The sequence below is a fragment of the Callorhinus ursinus genome, unplaced genomic scaffold (assembly GCF_003265705.2).
Source record: "Callorhinus ursinus isolate GAN/ISIS: 27379988/994484 unplaced genomic scaffold, GSC_fseal_2.0 scaffold69, whole genome shotgun sequence".
Lineage (NCBI taxonomy): Eukaryota > Metazoa > Chordata > Mammalia > Carnivora > Otariidae > Callorhinus > Callorhinus ursinus.
In genome coordinates, this window is record NW_027397131.1 from 3140366 (window position 1) to 3156710 (window position 16345).

Sequence of the window (16345 nt, forward strand, 5' to 3'; positions counted from 1 at the left end):
AGGAATCCACCTAACTGTGCTTACACCCAGAACATTTCTTAATCTTGTTAATAAGAACACTGCAGGAGGCTTTTTCACCAGCTTTATTTTTTTTTTCACATTAACATTCTTAGTTTATTGATCCTCTCATGAAAAGTCTGCACAACCACCACAGATAAAGCCACTGCAGCATCTTTACTCCTTCTGTTGTCCAATCTCCAGCTCACTTTTTGCCAGCACCAACACTGGCATTTGCAGTCCCCCTGACTTTCTTCATTCTGTTCTTGTGTTCCTTTCACTGTTTTCTTGATGTCTTTTTCTTCTCATACAGGCCATGTCTTGCAAGTCTGTGTTTGGGTTCATTTTTCTTTGCATAATCCAAGGAATCATAAATCATGCCAAAACTGATTGTCTTGCCACCACCAAAATGGGTTCTGAATCCAAACACAGATATGACATCTGGTGTGGTCTTTTACATTTTGGCTAGTTTTTCCCGAATTTTTGTCTTAGGTACTGTTGCCTTTCTGGGGTGAAGAACATCAATGACCACCTGTTTCCGCTGAAGTAGTTGGTTAGTCATGAACTAGTCCATATAGTTACTGTGTCGTTCATGATGGCGGCCAAGCTTCAAGCAGCCAGGGAGGAAAAGAGAACCACTATTCGCCGGCCAATCATCCAGCCTTATTTAAACCCAAATGTCTAATATTAATTTATATATCATTACTTGCTTGGTAATCCTAACTCTATTGAGGAGAGAGAGAGAAAAAAAAATCTTAGTATGCTGAGTGTAATTGTCCCAAGTAACCTGTGCTAATTCCTAGTAATTACTGTCTTCTATAAGAGCTTTCGGAAATCTTCTAAATAATCACTTATATAACCTAACTAGGGATTAATAGTAAATGTGCCTTTTGTACTTTAAGATACACTTCTGCTTCATTTTGAAAATTAAGACTTTGTTTATTTATTTTGTCATCACCCTTGTCTCTGCCACTAATTGCCAAGATAATGATGGCTTAGAAATATCATTTATTATTTCTCTCATAGTTTTTGAGATCTAATTTTTCAGGACCTCAATACTTGAAGCATTTAAAGATATCCCTTACAACCACCTCATTTATTTTGGTTTCAACTTCTCCTCCCTGATGCCTTTCTATCCCTTTCCAATCTGAAAATCCCTCTTGACAGAGAAGTTGGCAATAAAATCTGCTATTATACCACTGATCTCAAATTGCTAACTTCCTTTGTATTTTTGCTAAAAAAATAACTTTGATATTTCTTTTATATCCTTTGTATTTGTATAACATCTATTCTTTCTGACTTCAGTCTTCAAGACCATTCTCCTAGGTCGATGACATTTGTATATTTGTATATTTGCCAAGTATGGCCCTTCTTTTGTACATTCAATAATTCCTTCCACAAATAATTGTTGAGGGTCTACTATTTGCTGTTCTAGGCACTGGGAATACAATAGTGAATGAAACTGTCATATTCCTTGACTTACATCCTAGTAAGTGGTGTAAATTTTTTTATTATTGGATTTATCTTCCCACCTTTTTCTCCTGACTTAAGGTAGTTTTCTTTTACATGCTGAACTTTTAATTTGGGGGCATCATGTAGTCCTTTTGAGATATATTTTTAATTTAGAGTCTCATGATCTTAGAAAAAAAATTTTATTTTTTCTCCTTGAAAATTCTTGAAATCAGCCCTCTGAATTTCTTCGTCAAAGTCTAACATTTTCCCTAGCATCTATCTCCAATAATGTTTCCATGATTTTGTAAAACTAAGAACAACAATATGGGACAAAGAGGCTTGGCCATAATTTACACAGATGTTGGCCCATGTGAAAGTTGGATTTTAAGTCTCGGAGTTTTTTTTTACTTCTACATTATTCCATTATAATCGTGAATGGATTTTTTTCATGGATTTCGTATATCACCAAGATATTTTGACAACTCTTGAAAAGTTTATTAGGGTATACTCAAATATGAGAAAAAAGAGAAAATATTTCTTTAAAAATGATCATATTTTTATTACTAATTTAAAATTTTGTCTGCATTCTAGGAATAGTCCTGCCCTAGTCTATGCCATCCTTGTTATATGGACCTGGAGCATGCTGCAATTTCCACTTGACCTGGCAGGTAAATGTCTCAGTATTTGCTCAAACAGAAAATTATAACTCTTGATTATAAACTATAATGAAGTTAAGGAGGCATTTGAGAAGATTATCATTTTTATCATTTTGATATCCCAGTGTTAGTTCCAGTTCAATTTAGAAGAAAAGTCGACTGAAACAGAAAAGCTGCTAGTGGCTCCATTCTGGTACATGGTGAGCCTGAGATAGTTGAATGTACTGGAGCACAGCTTTACATTCACTTCAAAACGTGGCTCCATCACATATGCATTGTAAAATCTCCCACTAATTAGTTAAGACCTTTGTGCTTCAATTTTCGCCGGTGAAATGGGTTCTTGTGATGACGAAATAAGATAGAGTTTGTAAAGTGCTTAGCACAGTTGCTGGGATACAAATGTTAGCTCTTGATATTTTGGGGGGTTCAATTTCATTCTTTTGTCAGACCCATGTATTAGATCATCACAGGGAGTAAGAGCAGTTTTAGGGCCACATGGAAAATTAAAATTTTCCTCAGTAGTGGCCCTTGATATTCCATTGGTCCTATTAATAAATAGATACACTTCTAAGACTTTGTAAGAAGAAACTGTTTTCCAAGCATATCATACTAGTGATGATCTAGAGCTGCATTGTCCAATACAGTATTCACTAGCCACATGTGGCCGTTTAAATTTAAATTAATTGAAATTAAATGAAATAAAAGTTCAGTTCCTCAGTCACACTAGCCACAATTCAAGTGCTCAACTGCCACATATGGCTACTGTAGTAGGCAGAATGTTTTTACCATCACAGGAAGTTCAATTGAACAACATTGATCTGGAGTCATTCCTTAACTTCTAGGAAAGATACCTGAATTCTGACTTGAGAATTCTCCAGTATGCCACTTTACTCCAAAGAAATTCTAGGATTTAATAATTACATTTTCCTTAAGCCTGACTTCTTTTTTTTATGGCACCCTCCTCAATGGACTCAGGATTTAATCTTTTCTGCATCTTCTTTTGGCTTACTTTAATAGACCCAGAGCTTTCAGAGGTAATTTTAGAATTTAGCAAACACTCTCTGAAACAAAATTGTCACCAGAATTGATGGAAAGAGTGGCTGTGGTTTTTTAGAAATACCCAAAATTTAATTACTAGTTAATAATTACAAACAAATGTATGCCAATCACACACACACACACACACACACACACACACACACACACAATTTTGTCGAAATGTGCCCAATCTATACCTCTTGATCAGGTGGTGTTTCCTGACAGAGTATTAGGTACCATCACTTTAAATGTTGAAGAACAGTCTTAGGAGGTCCCCTTGGAACTATTTCCTGACCCTAACTTCTTAAGAGAGGCCACTCTTGAGGCACCTGGGTGTCTCAGTCAGCTAAGCATCTGACTCTTGGTTTCGGCTCAGGTCATGATCTCAGGGTTGTGGGATCAAGCCCTGTGTAGGGTTCTGCCTTCAGCGTGGAGTCTCCTTGAGATTCTGTCTCACCATTTCCTCCCCCCCCACAAAATAAATAAATAAATCTTTTCTTTTTAAAAAAAGAGAGGCCACTTATGTTGGTTTTTCTTTTGTAATTCACTCTGCTGATCCTCACCCTCTTATATCTTGTGGTTTATAGCCTTGCTAAGAAAATTTTTATTTGGGAAAGAAATTTTGTAAACTTTCAGGGGTGCTAATGTTATGCAGCTGTTTGAAAAACAAAGACCAAATGTTACTTCTGACTAAATCACTATTGTATTTTCAAAAAAAATAGTACATTATGTTCACCCATATCAAAGCAACTTCATAATATTTGCAGGCTCCAGTAGACGAAGGCATTCTTTGTTTGAAAATTCCAAATGGAAAGCTTCATTATTATAAAGGATTATTTTATGCCCTTGACCTTGAATTAAATTAGCATTTTAGAAATTAAAACAAAAAGGTTTATCTGTTGATTGGGCCTCCTTTTGTTCAACTGGAAAATCAGTAATTATATCCAGTGTTTCTTGTAAACTGTGAAACAAAACCATAAGGCATTAGGCAAAATAAAATAACAATGGCATTTATTTTGGGCTTTTATCCCCCCACCATTAGAAAAAGATGTTTAACATGAATTAAGTTTGAATTTGAATTATAAACACTTGCATTTCCACAACATAATTTACACATATGGCTGAGTGAGTCAACCAGGAAACAGGTAGATCCCAAAAGGAGGATTCAGAAGGATCTGGGCCACGTATCTATACTCTGTTCCATCTTCCCAACTCAGCAGTCAGCTAAGTCATTCACTATCCCAAGGGAAAGAGAGAAGGGAGAAATCAGAGAGGAGCCAGGGGTGTTACTCTAATGGAAACAAAAAGAGCCAGTGAATAGGGGCCCCTCTCCTCACAGACATCATTGTTACCTTGGTTTTCAAAGAAAGAAACCGGGGCCCAGGAAGGTTAAGTAACTTGGCCAGCATCTTGCTAAAAAAACAAACAAGCAAAACAAAAAACAAAACAAAACAAAAAAACGAGGCAGCCAGGCTACCTGGCTTGAGGCCTAAAATGCCCTGCTGTGCTCTCTCTCTACACCGCAGAACCCAGGGACAGCCAAGGTGGTTTCTCTGGTTCTTCGTTCTCTCTAGCCCAGTTGCTTGTGCTTTCCTCAGGATGGGGACTAGAAGGTGATCTAAAATTTGTGACATGGAGGGAAACCCGAGGACTGGCTTTCTTTGGTGTGTTTTATTGAAATTACAACAGAATATTGATTTTAAACATAAAATGACCAGGGATGTTAAGTGGTTAAGGGGTGGCTAAGGGTGGTGTTCAATGTTAAGGGTGGTCTCATTTCCCCCCTCCCCAGAATTAAATTATAGAATCACTCCCAACTGTTAAGTAGCACAACACCCATGGTTGATGAGTTGTCCACATTTCATACTGTCTTACACATTTCAGAGGGGCGCTAATTGGTCTGTCTTGTGTTCTCAGTACAGCATGTCGTCTGCCCCTTGTCGGTGGCAATGAGGGGGTTCCCCAGCTTCTTCTTTTGCCAATACAGCGCAGATCTGTGGAACATTGGAATCAGCATCTTCATACAAGACGGCCCCTTCCTCGTCGTGCGTCTCATATTGATGACTTACTTCAAAGTGATAAACCAGATGCTGGTGTTCTTTGCTGCCAAGAATTTCCTTGTGGTGGTGTTACAACTCTACCGCCTGGTAGTGTTGGCGATGGATGTACGTACTTCCTTGCTACGTCAGCCGGGAAGCCTGAAAGCAAAGCACCTCTGCCCGTGTGAACGCATCGCCAGTGGGCTCTCAACAGGAGATCCGGGGAGCGGCTCTAAGGGGGACTTGGGGGTACCCTTGCAGGCCTTGCCAGTCACCCCCGAGGACTCTCAATCCACCCCGTAGCTCCTTACTGACTGCGGCCGGCAGCTAGAACGTTTGACTTTCTGGTCCTTCTTACAGACAGAATCTCCTCTCTCTCCCTCTTTTTTTAACTTTGGCATATAATAATTTTCCAAAGAACAACATAAAAAGTGATCTTAAACCAAAGCTGAGGAATTTTCTTTTTTTCAACTGAATGGAAAGAACTTTGATTAGTGGCTATCGCTACAACTTCTGCGCGATTGTATCAGATGTTATAGTTGTTCAACGACGAAGTGATTTGTTTGTCTTGAACTGTTTGAAGAGCTATGGACAGGGTTACAGTGACATGCCCTCAAAAGATTTAGTGCAGACAAACTGTCACGGCTGTTACCTGAAAATAGAGAAGCTTTGAACTTTGGCTCCATTGTCAGACTATCTCATCTGATCTTTTCTGCCATGTCTCTGACATCAAAAAATGTACATTCAGTGAATGCAGAACAAATGAAGGGAAAAGTGCTTTTAAAATTACCTCACTGTGAGCTGGAAGCAGTGAAGATCTCTGCCCAGCTTCCATAGCATTGAGAGCTCTCTCCATCGCTGCACAGACCTTCCCAGGAAAATCATTTTTCTGGGCTGATGTGGTATTCTGTCATGGTGCGTATGCTCTTACAGAAATTTTACTGCTTTTGGCTTGGGCACTGCAAAATTCACAGCAAGCCATTTTGGTTGTGAGGCAGGAAATACTGGTAATGCTAACAAAGTCACAATTTCCACTCTGAAACATGATTTGCGGTATTCGTCAGAATTTTTCTTTACCATTTTCTATATTGCCAAGTCAAATTATGTGGGCTGATGCAAGGAAGCAACAAAGCAGGGAGTAAAGGTGTTTCAAGCGCTTTAAGTGTTACCCTAGTTTCTGGAGCTGGCCAGCAGTAGAAGGAACTCCTCCAAACTGCCACTATGGGAGACTGAGTCGGCCTTTGGTCTCCGGGAAGGTGTCGGGGATGGAGGCTTGCATCAGCCCGACACGCAGCCAACAGCCCTTGACTGGTGACGGGGCGCAGAACACTCCATGGCATTGTGGAAATCAGGAAATTTACTTTTCTTTCCTGCATTAAGACTTCACCTCCCCAGTGTTGAAACAGCCATAATTTCCCCTTACATACCTCTGTACTTTCCAGATGGAGGTCATTCAGAACATTTTAAAATGATTTTTGCTGTTAAAGATACAGTGTGAAAATTTACCTGACTGTATAGCAGTGATTACATTTGAGTTGAGACAAGCAGTACTGAAGCTGTTTTTTCAGGGTTCAAAGCATAATTCCTCCTTGTTATTATGCTGAGGAATTCAAAAGGACATTGAAAGGTAAGACCGAGTAAGACCTTAAATTGGGTGTGACCATTTGACAACCAATGGGGACAATTTTATCTATAAATCTGTGTGACAGGATATCTGTTCAAAATATTTGATTCAAAGTTTCATAGGCAAATGCTATTTTTATACAGAGAAATTAATATTTTCTACTCCCTGGCTTTTTCAGCATCTGATAGCATGTTTCTATTTCTTCCGTTTCTTCCTTGTGTTCCTAATTTCAACAATATGATGATTGTAAAATTACACATGAGATGAGTGGAATACATTTATAATTTTCATAATAATTTTATGAATGCTAAGATCAGGAAATTATATTTATATAAAGTAAAGAACTTGACAACTTTTAAGGGCATGTTATTTAAAATGCTTAGCAATTGGAAGCAAAAAATAATAAGTGCTACTATTTATAAAAATGCCTCAACAGAATCTGTTTTTCTGTTGACTATTTTATGTTTAATGTTTTCCTCCACAACATGTATGTGCTGCTTATTATTGCAGATTTGCTCATGGCATACTTTTCATGTTTTAATTTTTTTTCCCCAGCAAAACAAACATTGAACATCTAAAAATAGATAAACTATAAAGTAGTACGGCTGTTGCAAGGGTATTTTTAAACATTTTCAAATCTGAGACTTGGCTTGGCTTCGTGAATGAGTTCCTAGTGTTTCAGTAAAGTATTTTGTAATTAGCACTCCTCCAAAGGCCTGGGAAATGGGAAGTCCAGAGTCTGGCTTTACTTAGTGTTCCAGGAAGGCAAAGAGCACGGAGGACCATCTCAGCAATGAATGGTGGCAGAAATAGACACATGCTCGACAAGGTTTTCCAGGAAAATCTGCAAAGGGCATCATTCATTAACCTAACTGCTGGTACCTCTACTCTTTAGGACTATTTTTATAGCAGGAAAAAAAAAATCTATAGTCATTTAGTTTATTTAAAAACAAAACCTAAATCCAGGTTGTGTCTCTAGGACCCCAGATGAAAAGAGTTAAACTTGTATTCAGTTAATTGTCTGTTTTTATTCTGGATTGCTAAACACTGCAGTGTTTGAAAACAGCCCAGCGTTTGCTATAAAGTGGTTAGAACAGCAGTTACCATATGTATATTGATGTCCCGGGACCTGCTTCCATGGTATGTGTAATCAGATAACTGTTCAGATCATATGTACGACATGTCGCAGGCCATACCTCTCTACGCTCACAGACCCACAACACGTTTGTGGTGATGTCATTATTGTTGTTACCTAAATGCTTGATGGCAGCTCAATCAAATGTCCTTCCTCAAAACATATTATTCTACTTGTGAGGAAACACAGAGTACATGTTTTAATGATGCTGCATGGAAACATACCTTATAACCATGGCATGGGTTTTCTTCTGACCCTGACTGCATGAGTCCCAAAGGACATGACTTCCCATTACAAGATCCGTAAACTGTCTTTATCTTTCATTAGTCTGTGAATTTTTATTTAAGCTGGAACTGCTAACATAGGAAAATAAAAATTTGTATTGTCCAATAACATTCTAGCTAACCTTCCAAAATGAAGAATCTTACACAAATTTACCAGTTGGGCTTGTCGTGCTTCCACTAATATGTCGCAGCACTTCAGGCCCTGTAAGACCAGAAAGACACAGCCAAGAAGCACTGGGTTCACTACTGTAATATTAATTGTGAATTCGTGATTTAATAGAAAGCTTCCAAAGCCCCGGAAAGGCATGCATTGTAGGTGCACATGGTTTAGGTTTCCTCCCAAGTTTCAGATTGCAACACGGACCCCTATTCCCTTTGGCACTTAATTTCAATGATTCTTAATCCAGTCTCTTGTTGACAGAGAAAAAGAATTGCAGAAGGTCGAGCGTCTGTCCACCTTCACTCTACTTTGGCCCTCGGAAAGTGAAATGCTGAAATTTATTGCAGAGCCTTAAAGACATACATAAAAAAACAAACAATCTTGAATTATAAGAAGAGATTGCTATGTTGTTTTGTTTTGTTTTGGGGGATTGTTGGGTTTTTTGTTTTGTTTTGTTCTAATTTCTTTTTACTTTTGGCCATTCTGATCCATTCTTGCAAATTTCTGATTTGGGGGTAAAACTAGGCAGCTGGAGGATGTTTATAGCCCTGAGGCTTCAAATAACATTCCATATGATGGGAGGAACTTTAAACAATGTTCAAATAATCAACTGCTGCAGCCTTATATTTTATGCGTGTCCATCCTCTAAATCCTTTCTAGAATATTTTGTGAGAATATTTTCTCTGAATTATTTATATCAATACTATTTTGCTCAGAATGACCTTTGTATTTTATTATATACATTAAAGAGTTTGTGTACAACGTTATCTTGATGTCTGTTTTTTGTCTGCATTTCTTGTCTTTGTTCTCTACTGTCATTCGTTTCATTTCGTTTTTAAGCTTTGATTTTAAAAAACAGATCTATTTAGAATGTGACTAAAGTGGCATTTCAAACTAGCGAGGAAAGACTGACCAATTTTATAAATGATGTTGGGGAATTTTGTGAACCATCTGGAAAAAATAAAGTTAGATTTTTATCTCACGCAATATATAGAAATAAATTCCAGATGGATTAAAGAACTAAATATAAAAGTGAAAACTATAAAATATTAGAAGAAAATACGGGATGTGTCTTTAGCATTTGGGGAATGGGAAAGATCCTCCAAAGCAAGACATGAAACCCAGAAGCTCTGACAGAAAAGATGGACAGATTTTCCTACGTAAAGGTTTAAAATTTCTGAATGGCCAGAGGTGTCAGAAATACATCACAATTATCCTCCTTTCTGGAGAAAGGTGTCAGTGCAGTTATACAAGAGCAATGAGAGTTATAGAAGTTAGAAAGGAGTCAAATTTATCATTTAATTGTAGAAGACTGAATCTTGAACATCCAAGGAAAGCATATAAAAACATAAGAACTATTAAAAGTAATAATCTAAAATCATGCCAAAATCAATGCTTTTCTATATATAAACAAACATTACATAAGACATGTATTTGAAGGAGATTTCCATTGTGATATAAATTAGAACCATAAAATACATAGGAATAAATTTAGTAAATGTACAAGATCCATGTAAAGAAAACTTCAAAATGATTTTGAAGACGATCAGTGGATAATTTAACAAATTAAAGGTTATATTTCTATTGGAAAGTGGTTAGATGCCTTGGTGTTTTAAAAGGCATTAATTTCTCCTTAATTGATCTATAAATTTAATACAATCTCCACAATGACAGCAATCAGATTTTAATTTTTAATGACTACCCATGCTAATTCTAAAGATTTTATGATAAAATAAGCATGAAAGAATACCTGGAAAATATTAAAATAAGGAAAAAATGAGAAAGAGCTTTTAGTATATTTAAATATATTACAGAGCTACAAGAACCAAGAGAATTCAATTCTGTCAGGCAGAAAAATAGAACAGAATAAGGTCAAGAAATAGACTGAAATACATAGGATTTTGATATATGATAAATCATGAGTGGGGGGTGATAAAGTTTTATAAGTGGCTTAAGGTTTTTAAAATATCAAATTAAATACCTACCTCAATCCTTATGTCCAAAACATTTCCAGATGGATCAAAGAATTAAACATTCAAAGTTAAAAAAGAAAAACATAATTGCAATGATGAGGATGTTAACTAAGCAAGATACAAAACCAGAAACCATCAGAAATGAATACATTTCTACTTGTAAAATTAAAGTTTTAGAATCATAAAAATACCGTAACCCTGGATTCAAAAATTGAACAACGAACTGGGTAAATAGTCTCGCAACAAATGTAACAAAGCATTAGTTTTCTTAATGAGCAAACAGCTTTTACAAATAAAAAAAATCCTCTGTAAAAATAAACAAAAGATATATGATTCAATGCAAAAGGAATAGTCAAGGAAATGCAAATCAAACCACAATGAAATACCATTTTTCAAACGCAGACGAAACCACAAGATACCATTTTTCAATTATCAGCTTGGCAAAGATTCAAAAATGTTTTAGGATGCTGCATTAGAGGGGCTCAAAGGAAGCAGGACTTCTTACTCATTGCTAGTGAGGATATAAATTGGAAGATGATTTGGCAGTATCAGTCAGAATTAAAAATACCCAGCAACTCAACTTCTAAGGAAGTATCCTACAGATAATGTGCATAGAAATGTACGTATAAGACTGTTCAAAGCAGTATTTTCTATAGTGGCAGCATAGTGTCCATCCACAGGGTCATTATTAAATTATGAAATATCCATACTACATAATACTGTGTAACTTTTTAAGGGAATGAAGTAGATCCATAAGTGCTGATAAGGAACAATCACTTCAATATTTTGTTAGGTAAAACTAAGGGAGGAAACTGAGGTTAGTGTGTTGCTCTTTTTAAAAATGTTATTCATACCTTTACAAGTGGCTGGTAAACCTACAAAATGATCCCCAAGTTTCTGATGATCAAAGACATTCCCACCTTTTCTGGGCTTTTTTTAGGCTTTTATACTTTTCATAGTTTGAAAGTCTTAAGTATTCATTACTTTAGTGATTTTAAAAATAACTATTAATAAAAAGAAAACTCACCAATTTACAGAGCCTTCTGCCATGTACAGACACTGATACCATTTTGCAAATAAAGCAAAAACGTATCAGTCATTTTCACCAAGAAAATGTAGACTTTGCCATTATAACTAAGAACAATCTTTAGATGCTTTAGGTGAATCAATATTAAAACCCATGTCAGATTCTGCTTGCCTTATGAAGCGTCAAACCTTGCTAAATTAAATAATGAATAGATCTATAAGACCACAGAAAAATCAGCCTGACCAAAATGATTCACTGGGTCTTGATGAGTACCACGGAGACTACTTTGCAATGGCCAGTCTGATACTTTTACACCCCCTTATATTTATGAAGGCACCAAAAAAACCACAGAGGAATTTCACACTTGAATTACAGAGTCAAACTGATTTTCCCAGGAGAGATAGAGAGCTGAAGGAGCCCTAAAAGAAAAGTCAGAAAGAATCTGTGCATCTGTTCCCAAGTCCACATTCATAGTCCATCTAACTTGTGTATATAAGCTTTTTAGATTTTTGTCAAATATTTACTAAACTTACAATTGATTGTGTAAGTGATCAAATGGATCATATGCAAATCTGATCACATTATTGAGGAAAACAAAAATTCCTAAACCAACCATATGTCAGATATCATATAGTCTTTGTATCCAAACTAAGAATTTTGGCCAAGGAAACTTGAATCTACAAGACAAAATATGTTTTCTCTGTGGATGCTGTTGTTCAGCGTCTGCCAAGTGCATAGTTGGAGAATTCAGATGGTTGTGGTTCTGGGATCTTGGGGATTGTTTCTACCTTCTGGCAAAGAATGTTCTTCCCTATTATTCAAAAGTTCCCATATGACCTGAATGACAGCTAACAGCTGGGTCAAAAGCTATAATTATTTCATCCTCTCTTGGTTTCAAACAACTTCTATAACTTGTGGAGTTTTTTGATATCTAACTTCAACCTTTCCTGGACTCCATGCCTGGATTTGCATCTCCTCCAGTTGCTCTGCAAACATCTCACACTCAGGCTATATAGAATCATATCTGACCACAGCCCACTCCCAATAGACTCCCCTCCCTGTATTCCATATAATAGCTAACAGCAACACCAGCCACACAGGCACCCACACTAAAATTGGAGATATCCTTGACCCTCAGCTCTTCTTTCTTTTCCTTCCTACCCAAGTACCACTCTATTAGTGATTCTTTGTCTACTCAGCCCTCACCTCTTGGGTGGCCCATTTCACCATCCAGAATTGATGGCTCTAGGGAGAAAGAAAAATCCATCGGCCAAGATTGTTCTGCACCCTATAGGAACCCTAGGAGAGTGAGCACAGGGATTGTCTGAGAGTAGAGAATGCTCTAGTCTCAGGTCTCTGATTTCTAGGATTTCCTTCAAAGAAACAACGCTACGTAGAACTGGGAGATTCGTCGTTTATCATGGTCTCAGACTAGAGGCTACAGGAGAAGCAGCCGGTCAGCGATTCTCAGAAGTTTTCCTCTCTTCTTCTCAAATCTTCTCATCTTCCAGAACTGAGTGACTCTCCTTCCTTACTGTGTATTCATAGCACTTTGTACTTGTTTCTGTCCCAAGGTTTATCATAATATATGTAATGATTTGTTTATGTGTCTGTCTCTCCCATACAGCCTGTGAGCTGTATGAGGGCATAGACCATGTCTTATATTCTATCATAAAACCACCTAGCTCCAGACATACTGAAATTTTGTCTGTTCCCAGAAAACAAGTTCTTTTTTTTCTGTCTTGGGGACTTTGTTCTTGCTGGTGCTTCCAGCAACCCTCACCCTGGCTCTTTCTTCTTATTTGGATTCTAGCTTAAATGCAAGGTCCTCAGAGAGCCCATCACTTTTTGCCTTCCTCAATAATCTTCATCACATCACAACACATGTTTATTTTTTTCCTAGCATTTTTCAGTAGGCAAAATTATCTTTACTTTAAAGTTTATTTACTATCTATCCTACCTATAATGGAAATATAAAGGTGCAGTGTATCTGTTTTGTTCACCTCTGTGTCCCAGTGGTTAGTACATAGTAGCAACTCAGAAACTACTGTTGAGTGAGTTATTTTTTCTGTGCTTATTTATGTGTTTAATTCTTTTACGAAACTAAAATCATACTATTTATGTACACATTCTTTGTTCATTTATTATCATTTCTTGAGCTTTTCCTAAAGTTAACTATTCTTTGAGAACATAATGCTTATCTACTCCTGTGTGAACGTAGAAATAAACCTACTCATCTGGGGCACCTGGGTGGCTCAGTCCGTCAAGCATTTGCTCAGGTCATGATCCCAAGGTCCTGGAATTGAGCCCCGCATCGGGCTCCCTGCTCAGCCGAGAGTCTGCTTATCCCTCTCCCTCTTCCCCTCCCCACTCCCCACTCATGCGCACACTCTCTCTCTCAAATAAGTGAATAAAATCTTAAAAAAAGAAAAAACCTAATCACCAAACACGATAGGCTTTCCCAGCCATCCTCCTTCTTGACACTCTGCCTTTGGTGCTGTGGAATGCCTCTTCTTTTGGCTTCCTCCACTCCCGTGGTGAAGTGAGACCCTCACCTCTGATTCTCATATTCTCTCATTGTTGGTTCCTTCTCCATCCATGTGTCTGTTGACTCTTGCACTCTTTAAATGTATAAGTTCTATCTTGTCCATCTGGGCTTGTCCCTCCTTTTGCAATTTCGCTCTCATCATTGATCCCTTAGGTCTCTATTGCCAGCTTTTCCACAAGCTTCTCTTCCACATTTCCATGTAGATGCTTTTCTGTCACTTCCAGATCAATATGCCCACAATTGGATTCAAAACATGTCCTCTTCCAAATCAGTTCCTTTTCTTGAACCTTCTATTTCTGTTAATAAAACCACGATCCTTCCAGCCATTGTAGCTCAAACTAAGTTGTCATCTTTGATTGACTTTCCTCATTCACACATTTGCTAAATCTTTTTTTTGTTTTGCATAATGAATATAATTTTATTGCTTTTCTCTGATTATGTAAGTCATATGTGTTCCATGTAATGATTCAAACATTCAGAAAACTAAAAGGAAGAGGGTAAAAATTTCACAAGGAACCCCAACCCTCTAACTACAATGTTCATTATTAATAATTTGGAAGCTAATATTTTGTGAATCTTTTATTTCAGATAGAAAAATGATGGACAATATCTGGATAGATAAATAATTTTACATAAATAAGATAATAGGCTAATTAAATCTTAAAAATAAAAACCATAGAGAGTTGCAAAAATTGTGGCTTCATTTAAATTCGTATGACAAACAACTTCAGCCCTCAGTCTTGTCAGTCTTACCTCTCTCTCTCTCTCTCTCTCTCTCTCTATATATATATATATATAATCTCATGTGCAAAATGAAAAATGTCCTACGTTTTAGGCCTTTTGTGAATTTGAAGCCTGGACCAAATGGTGCCCCTGTGGTAAACTCAGGAATTGGGACCTTATTTTATTCATCTTTTTATGCCCCATGGAGACTCTCATGGTACATGTGGAGCAATTTTTTGCTCTGTGAATGATCAATGGCATCAACAAATATCTTTTAATACCTACTATACACAAGCCACTGCTAGCTATATGAGAGATACACACATGAATAAGACATTCCCCTTGCTTTTGAGGAAATTTATATCCATAATCTTTCCCAAAAAATGTCACTATAACCTCCATAAACTTCACTCCCTCCCACCTATCTTCATGCATGTGAGGGGTTCCTTTTGGTTCTCTATGGGTTTTGTGTAGAACCTAAAGTCCCTGGTCTTGCTCCCAACATGCACTTTGAAATATGAGAGGAGATGCAAAAAAGAAAGGAGATCTGGGAGAACTGATTTAAAAGGAACGAACATTGTTTGTTTTTTTAAAACATGTTTTGTAGGTTGATGGCTCTTGATCACTGTAGGATGGCCACCATGGGATCCCTCAAACATTGCAAGAGCTCATCTTGGTCATATAATGATTTTGGCTATAATGTGCTGCCTTCTTTTCAAAGGATTCAGCTATTCTGCAGAGGCTTCTGTCTGATCTCAGCCATATTTCTAGGCTCAAAGTGGTGGGACACCATTCATGTGAAAGCACCATGGGAGACTTAAAAGCATCATGTGGACCTTCAGGATAATCTAAAGTGTATTCCTAGCAGATGTCCAAGGCAGAAGATGCTCATTTGTTACATGTCAGGGAGCAGTGAGGCTTATTTTTACACATTCACTGGCCTGAAAGAACACTTGGGGCCATCACATTCTAGCGATCTCCATTACAGCAAAACAGTCTTAGACGAAAGACATGCCTGTTCTGCACTCGAAGATCATAATCTCTCCTTAAGTTTTTGCAAATACTTTTCAAAAAGTTTAAAATTTTACTGAAGCAATATATGGCATGAAAGCCTTAGAGAAAATGCTAGCTTGGAGAACATGTCAGTCATTTTTAAGAGCAGATGTCCACCACTTCTTTCTTTGGGGGAAGCAGCCCATTAAGCCGCATGCTGCTGAATCAGATGTGACAAAAAAGTTCAGTCAGCCCAGTTTATTTTGGCTTGAGAGTCAGCAGCCATGAGTGGGCAATGGCTGGTATTTCTGGATCTGCTGTTGCTTCTACTTTAGAGACTGTTGAGTCAGACCTGACTGAACTTACAGACATCTCTGATTCTGCTGCACACATGTGCCTCTTCATGGCCCAACTGCTGGTGATCTATAGCATCCTGGTAATTTGTGTTTTAAAATTGCACACCTACCTGCACAGATGTAAAATCAGCACCAAGCAAAATAAGCTTACCCTCAAATCTTTGCATTCTGTGTTCTTCCATAGAAGACTAAACACCCAGGTGCTGATCCATTTATTATACAGCACATGTCATCTCTGTGGGTGACAGCCACATTCATCAAAGCTCCAATCCCTCGAAAGGGATAATGTTCAGGAAATATTTGAACGACTATCAGAGAATTCATCCTTGTCTTATGGCTT

General features: G+C 37.4%; 1 protein-coding gene across 2 annotated transcripts in view; it reads left to right on the top strand.

The window, feature by feature from the left end:
* TMEM26 (transmembrane protein 26) overlaps nucleotides 1-9143 on the top strand; it is a 49297-nt gene extending 40154 nt beyond the window's left edge. For both annotated transcript variants that reach the window (XM_025850266.2, XM_073886200.1), the window contains 2 exons: nucleotides 2041-2117; nucleotides 5061-9143. In XM_025850266.2, coding sequence (XP_025706051.1) covers nucleotides 2041-2117; nucleotides 5061-5485 — 502 coding nt within the window. In that variant the 3' untranslated portion in view covers nucleotides 5486-9143. The remainder of the gene's footprint in view (nucleotides 1-2040; nucleotides 2118-5060) is intronic.
* The last annotated feature ends 7202 nt before the right edge of the window (nucleotides 9144-16345 follow it).